Source organism: Drosophila miranda, chromosome 3 (genome assembly GCF_003369915.1).
Source record: "Drosophila miranda strain MSH22 chromosome 3, D.miranda_PacBio2.1, whole genome shotgun sequence".
Lineage (NCBI taxonomy): Eukaryota > Metazoa > Arthropoda > Insecta > Diptera > Drosophilidae > Drosophila > Drosophila miranda.
Window position 1 is genome coordinate 1,227,706 of NC_046676.1, and position 25,900 is coordinate 1,253,605.

Here is a 25,900-nt window from a genome sequence, read left to right on the forward strand (position 1 = left end):
CTGAAAATTGATTTGTTTCTTTTGGCTATGAAAATGATCCGATCTGATCCAGATTCGGCAATCTGGTCATTCTATATAATTGTGCGTTTTTAATTTTCTCGTATCTTCAATATTGTGGATGCCACAGATTTTCGTCCTTTGTGGGGGCGGAAGGTGGTGGGGCGAAATTTTTAAATACACTTGTAACAGTGGATTTTAAAAGAAGTATGAATACAAAATTTGGTTGCTCTAGCTCGAATAGTCTTTGCGATTTGTGGATGCCAAAGATTTTCGTCCTTTGCGGGGGCGGACAGGGGTGGCGAAATTTTGAAATACACTTGTGCAGGTTCACAGTAGTGTGGATACCAAATTTAGTTTCTCTAGCTCTTATAGTCTCTGAGATCTAGGCGCTAACTTATGGCGATAGGCAAATCCGACTATTAAACGTGTGTGTTAGAGAGAGACAGAGCGAGAGAAAATTAAATTGTTTTCTTCATTTTGGCTATAATAATAATATGATCTGGTTTAGATTCTGCAGTCTAAAAGATATAGTCATCCTCTACGATTCTGCGTTTTCTGTTTTCTCGTATCTTTGAAACTGTGGATGCCACAGATTATCGCCCTTTGTGGGGGCGCAAGTGGGCGGGGCGAAGCTTTGAAATATACTTGTAACAGTTACATATCACAGAAGTCCGAATATAACATGTCGTTGCTATAGCTCTTATAGTCTCTGAGCACTAGGCGCTCATAGGGACGGACAGACAGACATGGCTCAATCGACTCTGCTATTGACGCTGATCAAGAATATATGTACTTTATGGGATCGGAAACGCTTCCTTCTGGACGTTACACACATCCACTTTCACCACAAATCCAATATACTAATTTTGAGTATCGGGTATAAAAAACGATAACCGGTAATATTTATATAACGATGTAATTTATCTAATATACGACCATTTTTGCAGCAGGCCTAGCGAAATAAATTTTTTAATACAAGCGAAAAATGCTCGTGCTCACTGGACATAAAGCCATAGCCTGTGTATAGAATTTTAATTTTCTCGTTAGCTTGCTTTTAATTAAACAAAAAAATTCGAAATTTGTTTTCGCTGGGCCCTATTCTGCGCATACTTCGAGTTTTTAATATATTTTCATATTTCGTGCCTACATTTTTAACATTTGGAAATTTTATATAATTTTAGATGTGTTATGCTGTTAAAAATGGCAATGCGACCTGAAATTTGGCCTCAACCTTTTGATATTAAACTCAACTGGCTTGATAAAGTACTTGCTACAGTGGAAACACCTCACCATAATTTAAATAATATATGCACCGGAATTGATTTTCTTACATTCTTAACTACGATATTAAGCTCAGAACAATTGGTGTCGATAGTACGACCAGTTCAACGAGGTCTATCCTTGTGTATTATTCATCAAAATACTAGGATTGTTCGTTTGATGCATATGTTTCTTACACGACTAATGGGTATCTTTCCTCCGGACGCACAACATAAGCATGATGATCTCGATATCTTATATAGTGCAATTAGTAAAATGATCACGGACAATCTCACATTTTACGAAAAGAGTCCGCAGCCAAACGCATCGTCCCTCTTCGGAACGTTGATGATCTTAAAAGCGTGTACGACAAACAATCATAGCTATATCGATCGAATTTTGGTCCAATTTATTCGAGTTCTTAATCGCTTAACAAAAGATCACATAAACACCATTGGCAGTAATAATGTAAACATACAACCTCCAGATTCCAATTCATTAGCTTTGGAACTTCTAGTGCTTTCATTGGAATTGATCAAAAACAGAATATTTATAATGAGTGTGGAAATCAGAAAACTATTTATAGGGACAATTTTGGTTAGTCTAATTGAAAAAAGTTCAGAAGTAAAAATTATAAAATGTATAATTAAAATGCTTGATGACTGGGTCAAAACTAAAGAACCTAATATTATGACTCAAGTACCATCTATACGGGAAAAATCAGCATTACTGGTAAAGTTAATGCAAAATGTTGAAAAGAAATTCGCTGATGACATTGAATTAAACGTCCAGTTTTTGGAAATTATAAATTTTATATATCGAGATGAAGTGCTTAAACAGACTGAGCTCACTAGTAAATTAGAAGGAGCCTTTCTAAATGGGCTAAGATTTCAAAATCCACATATTCGCGCCAAATTCTTTGAGATTTTAGATTCTTCTATGCGTCGGAGGCTTCATGATAGATTGCTGTATATAATTTGTTCTCAAGCTTGGGACACAATTGGTTCTCATTATTGGATAAAACAATGCATTGAATTGCTTATTTTAACAGCAAATACGATGACCCAAATTCAATGTTCCAATGAAGCTTTTAAGATACCTAGCATAACATCAGTTATTCCAGCAAATTCAACTGAAACTCAGGATAATACATTTGTATCCTTTTTATCTTCTCAATCCGAATCTTTTGAGAATGTTCAGAGCGTTGATGATAAAGATGATGTGTTTGATATCGATTTGAAACTTGAATTCACTGCTGCCCGGAAAGATGACTGCCAACAAATATTACCGACCAGACGTGATACTTTGATAGAACTAATTTATAAACAAGCTGAATTTCTTGAAGCAAATCGAAATATACGTACCGATCAGATGCTTGTTGCGACCTCACAGCTATGCCATGTAGATACTGAACTAGCTGAAAGCGTATGGTTATCGATATTTCCTCGCATTTGGAATATATTTACTGAAGATCAACGGTACAACATAACAAAAGAACTTATACCATTTCTTTCTTCAGGAACAAATGTTAATCAAAAAGATTGTTTTCCAAGTACGCTTAATACCTTTGTTGAAAGTTTGACCAAGTGCACACCATCCATATATATTCCGCCAAATTTATTAACCTACCTGGGAAAATCGCATAACCTGTGGCACAGAACAATATTAGTTTTGGAAGATTTAGCATTAAAACAATCAATGCGAAACAAAGGCAATAATGAGGATGTGGAAACAAATCAGACTGAATCGGATATCCATCAATCAAATAATATATATGACTCATTGTCAAAAATGTACTCCGCTATGCATGAGGAAGACTTGTGGGCAGGTTTATGGCTCAAATTTGCGAACTATCCGGAAACAAACGTGGCTGTTTCATATGAACAAATGGGCTTTTTCGAAGAAGCACAAGGGGCTTATGATCTGGCAATGACTAAGTTCAAGCAAGATTTAAACAGCGGGCTCGTTAGTACAAATATAAATAGTGAATTGCTACTATGGGAAAAACACTGGATGCGATGTGCAAAGGAACTTAACCAGTGGGATATTCTATTGGACTATGCTCAATCTAATAAGGAAAAAAATATGTTCCTAATACTTGAAAGTTCTTGGCGCGTCCCTGACTGGAATCTGATGAAAAATGCCTTGGCAAAAACTGAGCAATGTTATTTAAAACACCATGGTTTTAAACTAAATCTTTATAAAGGATATTTGTCTATATTACACCAAGAAGAAAGACAGACAGGAAGTGTTGAACGATATGTAGAGATTGCATCTAGTTTATGCATTCGTGAGTGGCGAAGATTACCAAACATTGTATCTCATATTCATTTGCCATACCTTCAAGCTTCCCAACAAATTATGGAACTTCACGAAGCAAGTCAGATTCACCAAGGTCTTTCACAATCGCGCAATTCATCGTTGCATGACATGAAAGCTATCGTAAAAACGTGGCGTAACCGTTTACCAATCATTTCCGATGATTTGTCGCACTGGAGCGACATATTTACTTGGAGGCAACACCACTACCAAATAATAACTCAACATCTGGAGCAACAAGCAGATCAAGGAAGTACAATGTTGGGCGTGCATGCATCTGCACAAGCAATTATTTCTTTTGGAAAAATTGCTAGAAAACATAACTTGACTGGAGTTTGTCAAGAGACATTATCCAGAATATACACTATACCATCTGTTCCTATTGTGGATTGTTTTCAGGTAATAATAAAAAAACGATTTCTACCCATTAGAACATGTACGTATGTATGTATACATATATATGTACCTACATATACTATATGCATCAAATTTTCGTAAAATTACATTTTAGATTAGAACGTGCAAATTGTAATATTCTTAATATGAACGGACACCGGTTTTAATTTTTTAATAATCCGGAGCCCACTGATTTTTTCACATTTCTAGTAGTACTTCTAAAAAAGAGTAGCGACATTTGTATTATTTAGGTATTCAAATGTTTTTAACGAATAAAAAAGGATCTCCGACCCCATTCATTATAAAAACTTATGTACATATGTATGTATGGATATCAGAAGTCGACATGGCCCTATCTTATGTGCGTAAGAAAGTGAGATGCCGATTCCGCCCACGTGTATAACAGTGCTTGGCGCCCATACAATGTTCCGATTTGTTTTTTAAAAAATTACAAAATTACGTATATGTATAGTATATGAATAATCAAGTGGAAAAGTCGAGTATACATACATATAGAAACTTATAAAGTATACGTTCTTTATGGCAGCAAAATAAAATATTTTTTAAAATAACACCTAATTATTTTTCTTCATATTAGAAAATTCGTCAACAAGTAAAATGCTACCTTCAAATGCCATCCACATCCGGAAGAAATGAAATTAATGAAGCTTTGGAAGTCATCGAATCGACAAACTTAAAGTATTTTACTGGTGAAATGAATGCGGAATTCTATGCATTAAAGGGACTTTTGTTGGCTCAAATTGGACGTACAGAAGAAGCTGGCAAGGCATTTAGCGCCGCTGCACAGCTACATGATGGACTTACAAAAGCATGGGCTATGTGGGGAGACTATATGGAACAAATTTTTTTGAAGGACAAACAAATGCCATTAGCCTCTAATGCATTAATATGTTATTTGCATGCATGCAGAAACCAAAACGAAAGCAAGACTCGGAAGTATATTGCCAAAGTTTTATGGTTTTTGTCTTATGATAACACAACCAATACTCTTATAAGCACTTTGGAGAAATATGTTTCTGGGATTCCTCCCTCTTACTGGTTACCATGGGTGCCACAGCTCTTGTGTTGCTTGGAACAATTTGAGGGCGATGTTATATTGAACCTTTTAAGTCAAGTAAGTATTAATATATATTATAATAGTCATAAGTCAAGTAAGTATTAATGTACAGTGGTGCTCATAGACTTAAGCCACAAGAACTACACCAAGAATTCAAATGAAAATCAAGAAAAGTTTTTATTTTACTGCTCCAATTTTTTTGTCTCAAATTATGTCAGTGTTCTAATACAACAATAACCAAGTTATGAAAATATATATTCATACATTGATTCCCTCGGCGTTCATAATGCCTTGAATCTTCACCAGGGGACCTAAGCCCATTGCTGTCCATCAAGAATGCTAAAAAGCGCCTTCAATTTGCCACAGAGCATATTCACAAAGGTCCCAATTTTTTAAATATGATTGTTTAGATCGAAAAATCCAAGTTTAATGTCTTTAGAAGTGATGGTAAACTATATGTACGACGTCCTCCTAACAAACAATTAAATCCAAAATACACAAAGAAGACCGTTAAACATGGTGGCGCCTCGATCATGGGGGTGTTTCACCGCATCGGGCTTAGGTCCTCTGGTGAAGATTCAAGGCATTATGAATGCCGAAATGTAGAGAGACATTCTGTGTAACAATTTATCTGGAGAATATGCCGATAATTTGCCACTTGCCTGGATATTTCAACAGGACAACAACCCGATACATTGCTGCAGGATAGTCAAGTCGTGGCTTAACCAAGAGGGAATCAATGTTTTGCAATGGCCACCGCAGAGTCCCGACCTGAACCGTATAGAGAACTTGTGGGGAATTCTAAACCAAGTCGTTGCCAAAAAAAAAAACCAACAATTAAAAGGATTTGTGCCGAATTTTACAGGAGGAATGGAAGAAAATCACCCCTCAACAGTGCGCACGTCTTGTAGATTCAATACCAAAGCGTTGCTCCACTGTTCTTAAGCAGAAAGTTCATCCCACTCAATATTAAAGTACATTTATGAAAAATACAAGGAATACTGGGCAAAATTTAACTTTTTTAACCATTTTTTTCCAGGTGGCTTAATTATATGAGCAGGTCATTTTGGAGATGGTTTCAGATTTTGTAATTATTTCGCAGGATATTTATTTTCATAACTTGCTTATTGTTGTATTATAACACTGACATATAGAACTAATTTGAGACAAAATGGGAGCTGTAAAATAAAAACTTTTCTTGATTTTCGTTTAAATTCTTGGTTTAATTCTTGTGGCTTAAGTCTATGAGCACCACTGTATATTATAATATCCATAAGCTGATTCAGTAAAAAGTCGAAGTTAAATCAAATTGGAGTAGAATTTTGAAATGCGAGTAAATCCGAGTAAGTCAATCAGCAATCAATGTTACTTTAACTTGCAGGGTGGAAAATATTAAGATTTATTTTGTATGATTAATAATTTAAAAACTCAAAAAAAGTAAAAAATGGCCAAAGATGGAAAAAACTAATAATATTTTTTTTACATAATAAGTTTTCAGAATTTTTTTTACGACCTTTAAGTTTGAGCATTCTTAGAAATGTCCTTTATTACTGAAAAACTAAACGAAGAAGTGGGGGACCGATTTCTCATCTTCCTCGTCGCGACAACTCCTGCAGAAGTCATTGTGAGGTATTGGCAGTCTAGAGGCGTGAGTGCCGATCTTTCAGTGTCCCGTGAAGGCTCGAGTAACTGTAGAGCTCAAATATGTCTTTATAGCTCCGCCGAGCGCTTTTTCGATCGTTATGGCCATATCATCTCCTGTTTGCCTTTTGCTCAAATATTTCGAGCGTGGGAAGCCGAAGCCTACACGTAGCCAAAGGCATCGCTACTTGCGCCCTCTCTGCTAAGAGAGAAATTGTAGTGCTCTGCCTGGCTAGCTCATCGGTGGCATAATTCCCATCGACGCTCCTATGTCCGGGGACCCATGTAAGGAAGAAATCTAATTGCTGTGCGATCTCCTGCAGAGACCTGCGGCAGTCGTTTACAGTCGCTGAGTTTGACGATATTGATCCTGAAGCTGTAATAGCTGCTTGGCTGTCCTAGAAGACGCACACCAAGTGAGTGTCTAGGCGTAGTTTGGAGGCAATGGAAATGCCCTCTTTGATTGCCTCAACCTCCGCTGGAAACACACTAAAGTGATCTGGGAGCCTAAAGCAGTAACTGATATTTATCTCGTTACAGTAGACTCCACCATCTAGCTTTGAGCCATTAGTGCAGAAGTGGACTGCATTTGCAGGTCCTGGTTCGCCTATCTCCCAGTCCTCCCTAGGTGGGATGGATACCTGGAAAGGCGACGAGAGGTGGTCCCTAGGGGTACAGTAATCTGTCCTCTCTGGTAATTGCGGTAGTCTTGTCAAGATTCCCGAGTGACCAAACGCGGATGCTTTCCATAGTTTGGCATCCCTTATTCTGAGGGCGGAAAGTGTTTCAACCTTCTCTTTCCCATGAGGTCTACGGGAAGGAGGTCCAGCATGGTATCGAGGTCTTCACTTGGGCCATGCGTTGAACTCTGCTGAGTTTATTGAGGTATGTTCTTTTGTCTAAGGCTGGCCACCATACCACCACTCCATAGAGCATGATTGGTCGTATGATGGCCGTGTAAAGCCACCGAACTATACAGGGGGTCATTCTCTATTTTAGTCCGATGGTTTTTCTGCAAGTTTAGAAGGCTAATATGGCCTTCTTTACTCTTTCCAGTCGAGCTTTCTATCGACGATTAGGCCAAGATACTTCGCGTTGTTGCTAAAGACTAGCGCTTCCCCACATAGTTTTGGGGGAATCAGTGCCGAAACTTTGTACTTCCTAGTGAAAAATACCAGTTCCGGTTCAGACAGATTGACACCTAGACCGCATTTGTCCGCCCATTTTGACATCTTCATGAGTGTGCTTGTCAAGCACTCACACAGCGTCTACGGAAATTTACCGGAGAATGCTACGCCACCACGCGGCAGCCACCCCCCTCTATCTTCCACAGCAGTTCGTTCACTCCCACGTTCCATAGGAGCTGCGGGAACACTCCGTCCTGCGGTGTGCCTCTGCTGACAAATCTGGTAGATGTTGACGTCCCCAGTGATGCCTCAACCGTCCTGCATTGTAATATCTGATCGATCAGGCTCACCGTCCGGGAGTCAACCCCCAGGTCCGTCAGTGCACCTGTGATGGCGGTCGGGAGGATGTTATCGACTCATTGCTGCAGGAGTGTCAGTGACATTCCTGAGGTTGACCTCCATCATAGTGTTGTCGTGGTTGCTTTCTGGAGAATCCAACTCCTCCCCGACCTTGATGAGCCTCAGACCCCTTGCTAGGTCGCTTTTGTCCGACACGTGCCTTTCAGGAAGTCTTCCCACACCATAGACGCTACGTTGAACATAGCAGGCTTAGCCTCCAAGCTCGGGGCCTCCTGGGGCTCCAGGTATGGCTCGACTTCCGGCTGCGTGCCCCTTGATTCAGATTTGTACGGACTATGACTACCTTTTTGTAGCCATAGTCCACGTCCTCCTCGTTCAGGACGTGGATGCAGAATCCGAAGAATGTATCTTCGCTCTGCAGACTTCGCCGAGACCCATGCTCTGGCCCTCAGTTTGCTGGGAATGTCCTCCCATTTTAGAGGGCCGCCGAGCGAGCATCTTGGCAGGCGATGGCTTTCACTCTGCCTTGGTGCCACCCGGCGTCCTCACACTTGGGCGGTGGTCCTCCGTTCTCCTCGAACTTCTGATGGAAGTGGTGCTGGAGCTCGTTTTCCACGAGGTGCCACTTGTCTCGAGGAATATGGCCATCCATGGAGCCACTGTCTATGACGCCAATGAGTCTTTTTCCTCTCGCCACTCTGCAAACGAGGGGTTGCTCAGCTTGGTTTTCGTCCTCTTGGCCTGTTGGACTTGCGTAATGATGTCTTCCGCGGAGCGTTGCCGCTTGCTTGGGGCCTTAACTGCGCCCATGCCAGCTTTGGGTAGCTGGCTAGCTAGCTCGTGACCCGTTTTTCCTAGGGTATGAAGCACATCCGTTTATCCCCCTTTAACACCCGATGGCTGACGGCCAAAATTCATAAATCCAGTTTTTTTTTTTTGTTGATGTAGGAAATGGTAGGAGCAAAATGCGAACATTAATCATTTAAAGTGTCAAAAGGTTTCCAATGTACATTGGGTTAATCGCCGCCGACAAAGGCAATAAAGTAGTAACTATGGAGTGGCATATTTTATACATACTTCCTAATACATACAGACATAAAAATTTTATTTATTTTTACTTTTATAGATTGGGCGTCTTTATCCACAAGCGGTCTATTTTCCAATACGGACGTTATATTTGACTTTAAAGATTGAGCAACGCGAGAAGCATAAATCAGCCGAACAAGCCGTGTTTGCTGGAAAAACATTAAACTCTGTAAGTTATATTTATAATATAAATTTTTTATCTCTTCTCGTAAAATACAATGGTATAGGGTATACCCTAGAGTAAGACCTTGCAAATAAGGGTTGACTCTTACGGGGTGTCTGGAAAAAATACTCAAATTTACGGAATCATTTGGAAAAGAACTAAAAAACATCCGGTCAAATCTATTTTTTCGAATTCGTCTTTCGCTCAAGCAAACACCGATTTTTACACTCCTTTCTTGTTATTGTTTTTAACTGAGAATTTTGTTACGAGCTAAAGAGAAAAGTGTCTATTGCGTACTTGTAAGTGGCATATGTAAATTGTATGACTTGATTGTTTGACTGTTGAGTTGACTTTGAGTCGTAAAAAATACGAACAAATAACCCAACGAAAACAAAAAAAGTGTTCTGCTCAGTGAGAGAGCGAGCGTGCGTGTAGTTTTTCTGTTTTGTCAGTGACCAGACCCTAAAGGAAAAAACTGTATACTGTTATTTGCGAGCTATCCTTAGAATACATTAGAATCCATTTCAGAAACATTTGTGATTGTAATCCATTTATAAGCCTATATTTTTTCTCAGGCTATTTTACCCAAGCGTTAAAGACAAACCACTTCCTAAATCCGCCACATGTGCATTTTCAACTATCACCATGCCAACAAAAACACATTTTCTTTTGTCTTGAAATATCAGCCCGATTATATTTTTGAATGTATTCAAACTTAATTAATATAAGCACAAGACTTTCTTACATATTGAACTATCTAAAAAATCTCAGAGAAATGGCCCAATGTTCCAAGCGACATAAATAATAAATCAAAAGAGATAAATAAATTTAAGAGACATCAATGCCCAACATTCGTCGCTGTTTTTGTGCCGTGCGAATACTTGGTTTCTTTAATTTTCTTGAAAGATAAGTCGATTGTAAAAGTAAAAATCCACCTTGTTCGTTTTAAATGGAAATGCCCATATGTAAAACCAACCAAGCTTATTAATGTAAATAAAAAAATGTTTAATTTGTTTTTATTTTTTTTTAGAATTTGGAGACCATTTCTTCGAGTTGCGGTAGAGGTAATCAAGGCACTACTCCTTCAGTTAACCCTATTAAAGCAACGCCCCCTATGTGGCGATGTTCTAAGGTAATGCAATTGCAACGAGAAGTGCATCCAACAATTCTGAGTTCTTTGGAAGGCATAGTTGATCAAATGGTTTGGTTTCGGGAGAGTTGGACCGAAGAGGTTCTTCGACAACTGCGCCAAGGCTTAATAAAGTGCTATGCTATAGCATTTGAGAATAGAAATACAGTCGTCAATGCAACCATAACCCCCCATACATTACACTTCGTTAAAAAGCTAGGATCCACATTTGGCATTGGGATTGAAAATGTCCCGGGCTCTGTAACATCATCTATATCTAATTCTGCCGCCTCAGAATCCCTAGCACGGCGGGCCCAAGTAACCTTTCAGGATCCGGTATTTCAGAAAATGAAGGAACAATTTACGAATGATTTTGATTTTTCGAAACCCGGCGCTATGAAATTGCACAATTTAATAACTAAATTAAAAACCTGGATTAAGGTTTTGGAAACCAAGGTTAAAAAATTACCGACTTCGTTTTTGATAGAAGACAAGTGTAGATTTTTATCAAACTTTAGCCAGAAAACCGCTGAAGTTGAACTTCCTGGAGAGTTATTGATTCCTTCATCTTCACATTATTATGTAAGAATCGCAAGATTTATGCCACGTGTGGAAATAGTTCAAAAGAACAATACTGCTGCACGAAGGCTATATATCAGAGGCACAAATGGAAAAATCTATCCTTATTTAGTAGTCCTGGATTCTGGACTTGGCGATGCTCGCCGTGAAGAGCGAGTATTGCAATTAAAGAGAATGTTAAATTATTACCTAGAGAAGCAAAAAGAGACAAGCCGGCGTTTTTTAAATATAACAGTACCTCGTGTTGTCCCAATATCGCCACAGATGCGATTGGCTGAAGATAATCCCAATAGTATCTCACTAATAAAAATCTTCAAGAAATGCTGTCATAAAATGAAAATTGACTATGATATGCCAATTGTTAAATATTATGAGCGCCTTTCTGAAGTCCAGGCTAGAGGAACTCAAACGACACATACAATTTTAAGAGAAATATTCTCCGAAATTCAATGGACTATGGTCCCAAAAACTTTACTTAAAGATTGGGCATTGAAGACATTTTCGGCAGCTACGGATTTTTGGCATTTTAGAAAAATGGTAAGTAGCTAATCAGATTTATGATTTATTAAAAAATTGTTGCTTTCTAATTTAGATTTAATTAATTAATTATTTGACAACAACAAATTTATAAAAATCGTTCGAAACGTTTGGGAGATTACATCTGTCTTTTTTTTTTTATTCTCACACCAACACAAGCCGTTTCGATTCGCTTCCCTCTGCTTCCCTTCAGCAGTTTGGTGTATATGGCCAGTCTCCATGGCTCTACGTTTTCCGTTTTCTCGTATCTTCGAATTTGTGTATGCCATAGATTTTCGTCTTTTGTGGGGACAGGACGAAATTTTGAAATACAGTTATAACAGTGCAATATCACAGTAGTCTGGTTACAAAATTCTCTTCTAGGCGTTATCCACATCAGCTTTCCCAAAAAGTCTAGTGCATCCCTATACTTTTTTAGTACTTTATTTTCAAAATTCGGAGTGATAATAAATCGTAAAGATGAAAGCACGTTTTTACGTTTTTGTGTATTTAAATGGGAACTTTTGATTTTTTTCTCAACTTGAAATGTGATGAATTTATTAAACTTCTTATATAAAAACAGTCCAAAAAGAATCTTTAAGTCGTCAAATGAACCATCGCGCGAGTGCTTATGTGATTTTAAAGTCCTCGAGAGTCGAATGCTCCAGGGTTTGCGTCAGGTCATCCGTGCTGTAATGAGACATAAGATGAGCATGGATTCCTTTCCGTACGAGTACGGCGGTTCTTTTCCTGCTTACTGCTTGAGTAGAGAAGGTTGTAATTTGAGAACTTTAGACCGGTCACTGAGTTGCCTGACACAACCCACGGCTCCTGGACTAAAGCTATGTCCTCGGGCCCTTGCTCCATGACATTGAGGAGTTTCTCCGACGCTATTTTGCTCTTATGAAGGTTGAGCTGCAGCATCCTTAGTGTCAGCCTCACACGACGGTTTGACTATTACTGTCAGGTTACCGTCCTTCTATCCCTCAGAGTCTTTCGGCGCAAGACCCTGGGCGGCCTTCACTGTGGTTTCCAGATCTAGTTCTTTCTCCACCTCGCCTGCCTGCAGGGTATGCAGAACTTCGTCTTCGGGTTGGCGCTTTTTAAGGTAGGCACTACCTACGCCCCACGCCATCTTCCCGAACTGGGGATACAGAAGGTCCTCTGCCTCCTTGCTGATCTAGAGGATCACATTCTGACCCCTGCTCCTCATGCAGAACACTGCAGTCTGCCGTTGGCACGTCTGGGTTCTGCCTCTGTAGCAGCTTCGTCGTTGCATTTGAGGATCTTGACGCCGTTCAGCCATCCTGCTCCATCGAACGTAGGCATGTGAGCGCTGGGGTCCTCCTCCTTTCGCGAGAAGAGCGATTCGACAAGCTGCGCGTGGACTAGCTTCCACTGCACCACAATGGCAGCCTCGCTCATGGCCTTGGGAGATATCGTCGTTCTCTTTCGTTGTGACCAGACGCGTTTTTGTTTTGCGCATCGCTCTTTTCCCTTTTGCTTTGCACCAACAACCGGTGTTTTCGTAAATATTCCGCGAGAGCCTGCCTTTTTATTTGTGTTAAAACATTATTAAACTTTTTATTTTTCGACGTCGGCTTGTCGTGAGTACGCATTAAATTGCATTACAGTCCGCTCTCGTCTGGTAGCTTTTGTTGCACTATCACTCTTTCCCTATCACCTAAACTTAAATAACTGTTCTTTCTCTCTCGCTCTCGTAAATTTCTGTTCAGTAGCTCTCTCTCTCATTAGCTGCTGCTGCAACTGCTCTCCTCTCCTCCTATTAGCGTCTGTCTGGCACACTGGTCTGATCACTATTTGTTTTGAAAATTTATTTGATCTTATGAATGAATGTTCTACTTCTTCGACTAGTTAAGCCGGTGTTTTCACCGGGTTCAGACGGGGTTCCAGGTTGTTCCAAAAAATTATAGAGATAAAGCATCCGCTATTCCTAAAATTATTGAGAATGTTTTATCTTCGCACTTGCACATCTCTGCAAGTCATTAATATCTCCAACTCAACATGGGTTTATAAAGCGGCGATCAACCACCACGAGCTTGTTAGAGTTTACCTCTTTCATTATTAAAGGCTTTCAAAGTAACTTACAGACGGATGTTTTTTGCACCGACTTTAGTAAAGCAAACGACTCTGTAAACCATTCCCTTCTAGCACACAAACTTGTCCTTTTAGGGCTCCCGCCCAACCTCCTGAGATGGATTTCTAGCTATCTTTGCTCCAGGTCTCAAAGAGCCCTCTTCAAAAACTACCTCTCTTCACCAGTAAAGGTTTCTTCGGGAGTACCACAGAGCAGCCATCTAGGCCCCTACTCTTCACATACTCTCGAGTACCTATGTATGCGGATGATGTTAAACTCTGTGTCCAGTATAAAGACATTTCATTTTATTCTCGCTTGCAATCCGATCTCAATAACTTTCAGTCATGGTGTTGTGCAAATTTGTTACTTCTTAATGCCCCGATATGCAAAGTAATAACTGTTTTTAGTGGAGCGGGCGAAGCTCAATTCTCCAATATCAAAATCGTTGATCCAGGGAACCTTCTAGTAGCCGTCGCAAGAAATGTAAAAGATCGTTGTGTTTCGTGGTAGATATATGTCGCTGTGTATTTGGTTCGGGGGTCGCGCGGTAGATCGGCCGCTTGAATCGGGGGTGGAAGCGTAACTAACTCTAAGTCTTATGCTCTAAGCTTGATGCTGCGGTGAGCGCCGTGTGGATCGTGTAGTGTCGATCGTAGATTTTCCGAGTGCCCCTCCGAGCGCGCGAGAGCGAGCTGGGACCGGAGTTAGTACACTGCGCAGCAATTATCTGCGGCTGCCCTGAACATCCTCCACCCCCTTGCAGGATTGCAAAGAGTAGCTGGGGGTCTATGGCTGAGTGTACGCCCCCGACACGATCCATCCAAACACGGTGCTCTGGGCCACCGGCAGGCCGTCCTCACGCGCAAGGAACCCGGGCTGGATCACCTTCGTTTAAACGTCCGCTCCCAAGATGAGCGAGATTGTGGCCGGTCGATGGAATTGCTCATCGGCAAGCCTCAGGTCACCGAACCGCGCCCGGACGGAATCGCTCAGATGTCGGATCGGCGTGCGGATGCGCCATCGGTGCTCGACCTTAAGCACCGTCTTCAACCGGAAGTCGCCAATTTTGGCGCGGATCATCGCCGTACACACTTTCTCGTCCCCTACACGGGTGGTGGGCAACTTGAAGGCGCTGGCCAAGGAGTCGTCAATGCAGCTCACCGGCGTGCATGGGTCGATGAGCGCCGCCGTCTCGAAGTTTTTGGAACCCGTATCCAGGACCACCAGTGCCGTCGGGAGGATGTTGAGGCTTCGATGTTGTAGAAGTGAGTCAACTGAAGGTGCTGGGGTCCCTGCCTCGGGGCGGCTCACGGGGAGACGCGGGCGGCGTCCATCTTGGAATATGGATTTGGTCGAGAACGGAGTAACCCCGCAGGAAACTTTGCCAGCGTTGGCACATCTCGCTTGGAAGCTCCCATCCCAGGTCCTGCAACCAGATTTCTTGCATGAATATCTTGGACCGGACAATGAATGGGGCCAACCACCCCGCGGGGTCGAGCAACCCTGCCATCTGGGACAGAACTGATCGCTTGGTGTATGACGACTCAGACGCCAGCTCAGGAGGGACAAAAAATAACTCGTCTGAAGTCGCCTTCCAGCGAATCCCGAGAGTCTTACCCGTGCTCTCTTCATCAATCTTCATGAAGTCGTTGTGGAGTAGATAAGCACTCGGAATTCCTGCCAGAATAATTGTGTGGTTTGAAGTCCACTTCCTCAGCGTAAAGCCTGCAAAGTGCGGCTTGTAACTCGCGGACGGCTAGTCGAGCCTCATCGGTAGAGTCCGCTCCGGCAAGGACATCGTCGACGTACATGAATGACCGGATAATGTGACTTGCTCTCGGGAATCTAGACTGGACGTCGCCTGCTAGCTGTTGCAACACTCGGATGGCAAGAAAAGGAGCACAGCTGACTCCAAAGGTTACGGTCTTTAGTTCATAGTCGCGGAAGTGTCCCTCCTTGTTTCAAAGGAAAGGGGTGTGTTTTGGATCAACCCAAATCTGGCGATACATTTTGGTGATGTTGAACACGTACCGGAAATAACGCCAGTTAAGGATCTGTAGGGTCAAGTCAGATTGGAGGACCGGGTCGGCGTGCAGAAGATCATTCAACGGAGTGCGTTGGTCGAAGGGCTGGATGTGTTAAATACCACGCGGACCTTCGTGGTAGTGCTCTCAGGCTTGAAGACAGCGTGGTGCGGAAGGTAGTAAGTTGAGGACCCATGAGTCAGAGGAACTTCTGTCATGTGATCAAGGTCTAGGTATTCTTGGATCACGGAGTCGTATTGCTTTTGTAAGGTAGCGTCTCTTTTTAAACGATTTTCGTTCCGTAAAAACTGAGTCAGGGCAATCGACCTGGAATACCCCAGATAGGATCCGAGACGATCTGGGTCACGGAACGGCAACACGACAACGTACTTTCAGTTCGACGTTCTCGAAGTGGTTCAGAGGAAATTGCTTTTGCAGTAGGCATCCGACTCGCCTACAATTTTCCCCGGTACTGTCTCCACCTCCCAAAACTTGGTAAGAAGCTGGTCTAAGGGAGCCTCTAGCTCGCTCGAAACTTGCGTATAGAAGGGTGAAATACTGCTTTGTACAGTATTGGGCACTGGGCCGGTAAGTACCCACCCGAAAACGGTTTCCTGCCCGAGGAGAGAGCCACAGATGTTGGTCAGTGAACCGCTTAACAGAATGGACGGAAGGATATCCGCTCCAATCAGGACATCTATTTATGAACTCTCATAGAAGGTCGGATCCGCCCATGCGAGGTTCGGCAGGTCTCGCAACGAATTTTGCGGAATCGGATAGGATGGAACCCCCCAGTTCCGGCAGAACGTAAGCCGTGGCGTTGACGTGCAAGTCCGGCCTCGTCGAGGAATGGATGGCAAAATGACAAAGCTTCGTGGATTGAGCGGATTCTGTCTTATTGAGGCCCGAGACTTGTGCCTGGATAAGTCGGAACGGCAACTTGATTATATTGAAGAGACGTTCCGTAATAAACGTTGCCTCGAAACCCGGGTCGATTAGAGGCGTGGAAGTTTGTCCCCAAGTGGCAAATATTAATAATGGCCGTGCTCAGGAGTACAGCCCTCTTGCCGGAGGCGAAATAGTTCTGAACACTAGGCTGAACTTCGGCAGGTTTCGAAAGTGGTACGGAAATGGACACGGATTGGCTGGAAACTGGAGTGCCACGGTGCAACAGCGTATGATGCCGGTCTCCACACGTGTTGCAGTTGTGGGCGCTTTGGCATTCCCGCATCTAGTGACTTCTTGCGAAACAGTTTAAGCAAAGCAGTTTTTGCTTAATATAGCTGGCGCGAGCATCAGGTCTCATCTGAAGGAATTGAGGGCATACCCGGATCGGATGGTTCTCTTTGGAGCAAAGATCACACGTTATACGCTTCGGATCCACAGTTGTTCCGAACGAGTGATCCCGCCTTGCAACAGGGCTCCCTTGGGACCGGAATGGGTTGTGATTGCCCTTTGAATTTTCTGACAAGGGTACGCTCGCCCTTGAGTGGGCCTGAGTCTCCATGCCTGGATGGCCGTCCTCGGTCTCTTCGACAGACAGGTACCGCTCCGCCAAGAACTTGTCCATGGCGTGCCAGGTAGGAATTTCGGACTTGTGCGTCACGGATTGCTCCCAAAGCTCTAAGGTTGTCTTTGGCATCTTAGCGGAAATGAGATACACTAGCACTCCGTCAGCGAAAACGCTGTCTGTGGAGACCTCGGAGTGGGTGAGTGTCGTTAGGCACTTGTGGACAGCCCTCTGGAGCTCTTTTAGCGGCGCTGCTGACTCGGTACGGATTTGGGGCAGACTGAAAAGGATCTTCAGCTGGGCTTTGAGTATCAGCCTTTTGTTTTGGAAACGCTCACGGAGGGCGTTCCATGCGAGCGCAAAACCCTCGTTCGTGAGTGGAGCCTGTGCCACTATGTCGTGACCCTCACCGCTCGTCTTTTTGTTGAGGTGGAACAGTTTTTCCACTGGAGCCAACCTCGGGTTTTCTATATAGATGGCGGTGAACAGGTCTCGGTACGTGAGCCACTGCTGGTAGTCCCCACTGAAAACGTCAGTGTCACATGGAGGAAGGCGGCAACCGCCGGTAGTCGTCACTTGAACGGCCAGTTGCGGCGTGTGAGGAGCAGTCTGGGGCTCGAGCTGATCGTTCAGTTCGGCAAGGCATTGCGCGTAGACCGCGTAACAGTCATCGTACATCCCTTGGACGTCAGCTGGATCTGCTTCCGCTATCGCACCCACACAGGCCTCGAACTCCGCGTCTACTTTCGCCCAGAGACTTCGGAGTTGATCTCGATGGACTTGGGAGAGCGAGCGGGTTGGTGTGCTTGCATGTGGAGCGCTGAGCTTCTGGTCGAAGCGTGTCAGTCTGCTTGCAGCCAAGGCAAACTTAGACCGTGCGGAACTGGCGGCCGATTGGGCCATAGTGCTAGGAACCGTGCGAGGGACTACCGAGGGGAGCAACAAAACCTCGAAGGCATGTGGTGTGTGAGCCCGGGACGTGGTCGGACCTCGCTCAGCTGGGCCCAGACGGGAAGATGTGGGCGTAGTGACTGAGCCGTTGGAGCTGGGTGGATGGGTCAAACTCAGCGAACGTACCCGCTTAAACTTCTTACGAGATTTCTTTTCACCAGTGGATATGGTTGGCTGATGGATTTGCGATCACGCGTATCAGAGTCGCAAAGCAGTGAGCGGGAATGGAAAAGCGGAAGTTCTGAACGACGAACCGTGGATAAGTGGACTTGGTTGAATTTATTGCGAATTTATATTATAGAGATCGTACACAGTGGCCGGAATATATAATATAAAAATACTACGAATAATATAAAAAACTGTCCAACCAAGAACGACTAATGAGGATGAGCAATAATATTGAGACACAAGGTACCACTATATAGAGTCGGTTGCAAAAAGAATGGACAATATACCCTCGAAATGCAGGGTAGCGGGTCACTTGGCGTTCCGTTACGGTCAAGCGCGACACCGAAAAATATTCTCCCACCAACAACAACGCAAGCCAAACGGTGGAGAAGAGAAAGTGAAAAAAAAAAACGAAAAGAATGCACCGTTGCTTCTTCTTGTATGTATGGATGTACATAGGTGCTAAATACCGTGGCTTGGATTAACGACCCCCCCTTTTGACGAGATTATAACACGGTAGACGCAGTGCACCGTGTTAGTTTATATATAGATGTATGTATGTATTTATAAAATCAAAAAAAAATATGGACCATTGGGCATGCACGGAATAAACAAGGTGACTGCTAGAATATGTGCTTAAACATATGTATGTGCGTTGGTATGCATGTGCATACGTTAGGCATGAAAGCTCAGCTGGTAGAAGTAGAAATATTAGTTACAGTACATATGTATATGAATGTAAGCACTGGATCGGAGGCGAAATGCGGATCAAATTAAACCTTTGGAAAAGTAGGAGGCCACAAGCATTGGCAGAACGAAGTATGGTTTAATTCTTTGAGCTAGAGCGGTAAGTACATATGGACATGTGCATATGCCGAGGGGTATGTGTATACGGGGGCTGGCGTATTAGTCGGTGGATAAAATTGGGCTCGCTGTGGGTGTATTATTTTAAATTCACTGGGGCACAACTGCTTGCGCCGATAACGGAACTATGTATAAGCACTTCTGTTTTTATGCGGAATGTGGATATTGAGGAGCACTCAAATACGTGGAGAACGCCCGGATTTGCCGATAATATGGCACCGTCAATAGAACGGTGGAATAAAGGAAACGGCATGTATGTATATATGGATATGTCCAGTCCATTTCATCGTTCTAGCCTGGCTCCATATACCCTATGTGGTGGTTCTCTTGAGAGAATTAACCTGGTGGACGCCAAGCTAAAGTTGTCTGAACACATTTCTACCATGGTAAATAAGGCCATGGGCGTGCTTGGGTTTATAAAGATCTGGTCAAACGAATTTGACGACCCCTACATAACAAAGACTCTCTATACGTCGCTAGTTCTCCTGTGTATGGTGCCCTCAGTACAAAGTACCAGGACCGTCTTCTGCTCGGATTATAATTCCCTCTACTATGTATATTATATCCACCACTAATTCCCTTTCTCTTTTTAAATTACTAATACTCACATACCTTTCTGATAATTAGCAATTGTAGTAGTAATTGTGTTTTGAATGCATGCTTAGTTCTCTTAGTAATTTTTTTTTCTAATTTTTCTTGCATATTAGTCTAACAGCTATCTCTCTCGTCCATGTTCGGTTTGGTTAATGTGCAGCGCCCCTCGTTTGTGTTACACGGGCCACTTGTCGGTACAGTAATTGCATCGCCTCGTGAAAGATGCAGTCATTGCATATCAGCTCATGCCAGCTCAGTAAATTGAGTGCCGCATTAAACCGTACTTTTGCCTTCATCCCCTCCCTGGAACGCTTCGGCCCTTCTCTACGCAGGGAGCTGGTACCTGGTTCCAGCGAGAGAAGGCTTTCCTCTTCGGTCTTACTTATAGATAGCACGCTCTCCAGGTCCGAGACTGTCTCGACAGCGTCACCCGCGGGGCTTATTCTGCAACGCGTCATTTTTGTTTTTGTGGCAGTATTATTACAAATGGCTTGGCCTGCTCCCGCCATGCACGAGGTGTGACCGCTGGCGACAGGCAGAGAGGATTGCTCCTCCCCGTGCCCGCCGGTGGTAGCAGTCACGCTTTTCACCAACATTTGGGTTGACATCCCAAGCCGTGTTTGCTCCTTCTCTGCCTCTATATTTGACCCCAGGGTCCATACAGGTTAATATTTTTCGGGGACCACAGCCTAGCCTTTTCTGCCTGACCGCCAGGCACCTCTAGCCATGGCCCTGGCTCAGTTCCCCCGACTTTAGATCGAAAAGCCACAATTGGACAATGTTTATGAAACAAATGTTTACAAATTGGCAATTTGTCCGAGTCACTCGCGACCAAGTATCGAATTATATCTTTTTGACGGCAAGGCTCGTGAAGTACTCTTTTGTACTGGCCAGTAGGATTATGTGAAATGTATTTTGTTTTTTGTTTTATAAATTTAATACTTTTGGTGGGTCTTTTATCCAAAATTCCGAGAGAGGGCACTGCTGCTTCCATCAAATGTTGAGATCTCCTATAGATTACATGGCATTTACAAAGCATGTGTTCTCTGCTCTATTTCGCAGAATCTACAGGAATATATGTGATATCTTAGGTATACCGTGAGGTATTCTTTTAAAGTCCAAATGTCGCCCTTATTCAAGTTGAGAAGTCTTTCTTTTCCGGGATGAGAAATAAATTGTCTTGCCTTTGACCTACACTATTCAGTGTTTCTTATTCGTCACATATCCCGATCTGTGTCCTTTTTTGAGCCCACAGAACGGTAGGGTACTGATTAATTGCCTACCTTAATTCCACCTCTCTTAGCGAGGACATCTGTCATTTCGTTTCTCTTGTGCGTCTCATGGCCCTGCATGCGCCCCAACGTAAAGGTCTTGAGTGTACCAAGCTGTTGGAACTGAGGAAAATATTCCTTGATCAGTTTGGATTCGATCGTGAAGAGAGCGGAGAGCAAGCGTCTCCCAATCCCCTCTGCTAATTTTTACAGTAACAGTACAGTGCACCAGGCTTTTAGTAATCTGATCAAACGAAGGAAAAAATTCAGTAAAACTAAGGAATGTGCCGTTAAGAAATTCACACTTTGTTTTTCTTATAGCTTCGAAGTTTTTGTGTTCCGAATATAATTTTTATTTATTTTCAATTTTAAAGAAAAACATAAAATGTTGTTAATAAATTTTAAAAAATGTCTAGCAACTTTGTCGGGTCAAGCAGCTTAAACATTGTAAATTATTGCCAGTGGTGCGGCCCAAAAGAAATGCATTTTTTTTTTTTTGTCATTTCCAACGCCTACTGTAAAGATCATTTGTTACCGCATATGCATATGCAGCAGAATTCTTCCGTCTCCTTATATCTGAATCTCTCGTACTCGGCTTAACAGCGGCCCCGAGCAGCTCTAACGCTCTCCGGCTATCCTACTCTCTCGCTCGCGTCTAAGCTTGCTGCATAGGGCCCGGCAATTTGGCCCGTCAACCCTTGAATTTTTAGTCTTGAGCTGATCGTCGCAGCTATTAGATTAATATCCTCGCATCATTCGTTTGCCCAATCACCCCCATATGTACATACGCGATAAGTTGGTTTACAAATGCAAATAAATTGTAAATTAAATACAACCTCTCGACTTTCATTAAATTCAAAATTGCAACAGTTATTAAAAACGCTTAATAGCTTAACAAACTTATTTTTGATCGAACTTTTTTGCTTAACACCTCTCATTAAGTTTTGCACACACTCTTTGGTAACGGGTTGCACACATCTAGTTTTTTTCTTCATATTTTATTGTTTTCGGAGAGACTACCATCCTTTTTTAAATTTCTTTTAACTAAGGCCCAAGCGGAGAACCCACCAAAGTTGAGCAAGCATAGCGCGCGGACGCCAGATCTGGCCAAAATATTCTGGACACATTGTGTTTTTGATAAAAAGGTATAAGACGCGTTTTCAAACACTCCTTCATGTACACACCGGCGTTGATTGTCCCTTATGTGAAAAAAGCACTGGTTCTTAGGCCACAGCGGCAAATGGCTTGCCATATTTCTCCCCAAATTTATCGACTCGTTAACAGTTCCACTTTTAATTATACCCGATACTCAAAATGAGGTTTGGGGTATATTAGATTTGTGGTAAAAGTGGATGTGTGTAACGTCCAGAAGGAATCGTTTCCGACCCCATAAAGTATATATATTCTTGATCAGCATCAATAGCCGAGTCGATTGAGCCATGTCTGTCTGTCCGTCTGTCCGTCTGTCCGTCCGTCCGTCTGTCCGTCCCCTTCAGCGCCTAGTGCTCAAAGACTATAAGAGCTAGAGCAATGATGTTTTGGATCCAGACCTCTGTGATATGTCACTGCTACAAAAATATTTCAAAACTTCGCCCCGCCCACTTCCGCCCCCACAAAGAACGAAAATCTGTGGCATCCACATTTTTAAAGATACGATAAAACCAAAAACGCAGAATCGTAGAGGATGACTATATGTTTTAGAATGTAAGATCTCAACCAGATCGTATAATTATTATAGCCAGAATCAAGAAAACAATTTCATTCTTTCTCGCGCTGTCTCTCTCTAACACACAGGTTTCATGGTCGGTTTTGCCAATTGCAAAATATGAGTTCAAGGATCTCAGAACCTATAAGAGCCAGAGCAACCAAATTTGGTATCCACACTCCTGTGATATCGGACCTTGACCATTTTGTTTCAAAATTTCGCCACACCCCCTTCCGCCCCCGCAAAGGACGATAATCTGAGGCATCCACAAATCTCAGAGACTATTAAGGCTAGAGTAACCAAATTTGGTACACACACTCCTTTAAGATGTCACTATAAAACGTATATCTCAAAATTTCGCCCCACCCCTTTCCGCCCCACAAAGGACGAAAATCTGTTGCATCCACAATATGGCAGATTCGAGAAAACTAAAAACGCAGAATCATAGATAATGACCATATCTATCAGATTGCTGAATCTGGATCAGATCAGATTATTTTTGTAGCCAAAAGCAAGATATCAATTTGCAGTGGCTACGCAGCGCCCGACGTCACGCTCAGACTGATTTTCTGTCTCTCTCGCACGCACTCTTTGTAGCGTCGTTTAATATTAGAGGGATCTGCCGGAGGAGAGCCATACTGACTTAGTATCGGGTATAACTGTAGAGTTGCGGTGTCCGCAGCAACTCACAACGTTCCCCCTCGTTTTTGTATAAAACTGAAGCCGTGTAAAGTTTTCGAGTCCAATTTAACATAAGTTTCATCGTCAATAATAAGGCATTAAACTGCATCATTGAGCAAGCGATAATTAAGCTTTCGCACTCTCGTTTTGCATACTTCTACTTGTCGCAGACTTTTTTGGCACTTCTTGTTTTTATGGCGTTGCTTTATTCTTTGAACCATACTTATACTTGTTCGCGCTTTTTTTTCCAATTCTAATAGGGCTAATACATTTTCGTCAATACTTTGAACCCTTGGCTCTTTTTTCTTCCAGTTTTTGGCAAATCTTTTAAAGAACATATCTCTCCAAACTTAATTATAATATTTCTCACACTATTAACGCTAACTTTGTAGCATTTAGCTAATTGACTAATTTACGATTGTAAGTGTGCAGTTTCTTTTTGGCACATTTCTTATAAAATGTTACTTTTTTCCAGTAAACTATTTTGTTTTCCGCAGATTTTTTTTAAAATTATAAATGAATTGATATCCATATATTCATCCGTTGCTTACTCAAACCAAGCTTCTTCTTTAACTCCCACTGACTCAACTACAGTTTTTGGCTTCCGTTTTCTAATTTTGGCAGTCATAAGGGCTCAGATATTCTATATCGAAATGGGTTTCTGGGCTGTTACCTGGCTAATCTAAGGACGCAATCCACGAGAAAGAGTATGTGAGAGAGAGATAGAAAACGAGTACACGGCTTGACCACGCTACGTAGCCATTGAAAATTAATTTGTTCCGTCTGGCTATAATAATGATACGATCTGATTCAGAATCTGCAATCTGAAGAATATGGAAACATTTTTCTGTCTATGACACCCCTGATCAAGTTGTGCATAAAAATCACACCAAGCATTTTTCTACGGTTAACTAGGGATGGGAGGTTTGTACTAGAGAAAGATGGGAGTCTCACACCCGCATCCCAGTTAAGGCCCCGCAGAGCAAAGAGTAAAAAGTTTTTCTGTACTGATTCTATACGGTCCTGGTGTACTTTGTACTGAGGGCACTGTGGAGATAATGTTTTTTATCCCCAATCGGCCGACTAATTATTTCGAATTAAATAAAACTCGGCGCAGAAATAAAATTACGATCTGTTCTTTAATGCGTGACATCCAAATTGCAAGTGTGGCTTGCCTGCCCTTTACATTGCCGCTCCGATCGCTAAGCGCAGCTTCGCTCGGCCGACGTCGGTAGGCAGACGCAAAGCGGAGATAGCGAAGAGCGAGCTGGCAGAGAGCGTTTAGCAGGGCAAGCAAGCGCAAAGCCTTAACAAACAAATGAGTGACATAGACATAAGTAACAAACAAAATAAGCGGCTGAGGGCCAAGAATTAGGTGCTATTTGGCAAGCAGCTAATCGGCTGGGTTCTGCTCCGAACATTCACCCCCCTTTGGAAGGCAAAGGCTTTCAACAGATCCATCCTGAAGGGGCAGAACCGCTATTTTTCCAACGGCCCTCTTGAAGATGCTTGCTTGGGCGCAGCTGGCGGCTACGCTGGGATGATCGTCGAAAGCAGCAATCGGCGCTTCTTTACGAAGGCGGGAACCTCTGTAATTGCATAGAATGGCAGGAAATTCGGCAATGTAGAAATTGTTGAAAGTTGAATTTCATTTAGCGTGGATATGTAGGTTTTTAATATATGGAAAAGTTCGCGCTGCAGTTCCTGATTCTCCGATCGCAGTTTTTCCACTTGCACCTGGCACTCGAGCAGCTGCTTCCTGCATTGCTGCTCTAAGTTTTGGTACTCCAGCGTTGTGGGTCGAAAATCGTCAATAGAGATGCACGAGGAATTTTCAAAAGCGGCTAAAGCTGCACGCTTATTCTCCGAGCTATCAATGCTTCCTGATACTATCCAACCAAGTTTTGTCTCCTGCAATGTTGGCAATTGGGCTGATAGTCGAATCTGTCCGACGCACATTAAATCGAAGAACAAACCAGAACCTATCAACAGATCGATACGTTGTGGCTTGGAGAAATTAGGATCAGCTAGTTTTAGATTATTCGGCATTGGCCAATCCTTTGCGTCTACGCCGAAGTTAGGCTGCATTTCCGTAATTGAGTTGGTGACAATTGCAGCGAAGGAAGCTCGATAGCTTGCGTCCTGGGATTGTACAACTATATGTACAGACTTGCTCGAAGGTAGAATGGAATCTCCGATTCCAGAGATGTGAACATAAGACGAGCGATGATCCAACTGCAACTGATCAGCAGGTCTAGATGTTACAAAGTTTGCCTGTGATGCAGAATCCAAAATGGCACGACATGGGATAAGTGCTCCATAACGATCTGTTACATAGACGAGGGCAGTAGGTAGCAACACGTTCTGGCTAGGCTGAGAT

At 42.7% G+C, this 25,900-nt stretch overlaps 1 protein-coding gene across 1 annotated transcript in view; it reads left to right on the forward strand.

Annotated features, from left to right (window-relative positions):
* Positions 1 to 25,900, forward strand: part of LOC117188125 (transcription-associated protein 1) — a 156,151-nt gene that overhangs the window by 123,832 nt on the left and 6,419 nt on the right. The window contains exons 17-20 of the mRNA XM_033391474.1: positions 1,182 to 3,978; positions 4,574 to 5,110; positions 9,308 to 9,436; positions 10,461 to 11,675. Coding sequence (XP_033247365.1) covers positions 1,182 to 3,978; positions 4,574 to 5,110; positions 9,308 to 9,436; positions 10,461 to 11,675 — 4,678 coding nt within the window. The remainder of the gene's footprint in view (positions 1 to 1,181; positions 3,979 to 4,573; positions 5,111 to 9,307; positions 9,437 to 10,460; positions 11,676 to 25,900) is intronic.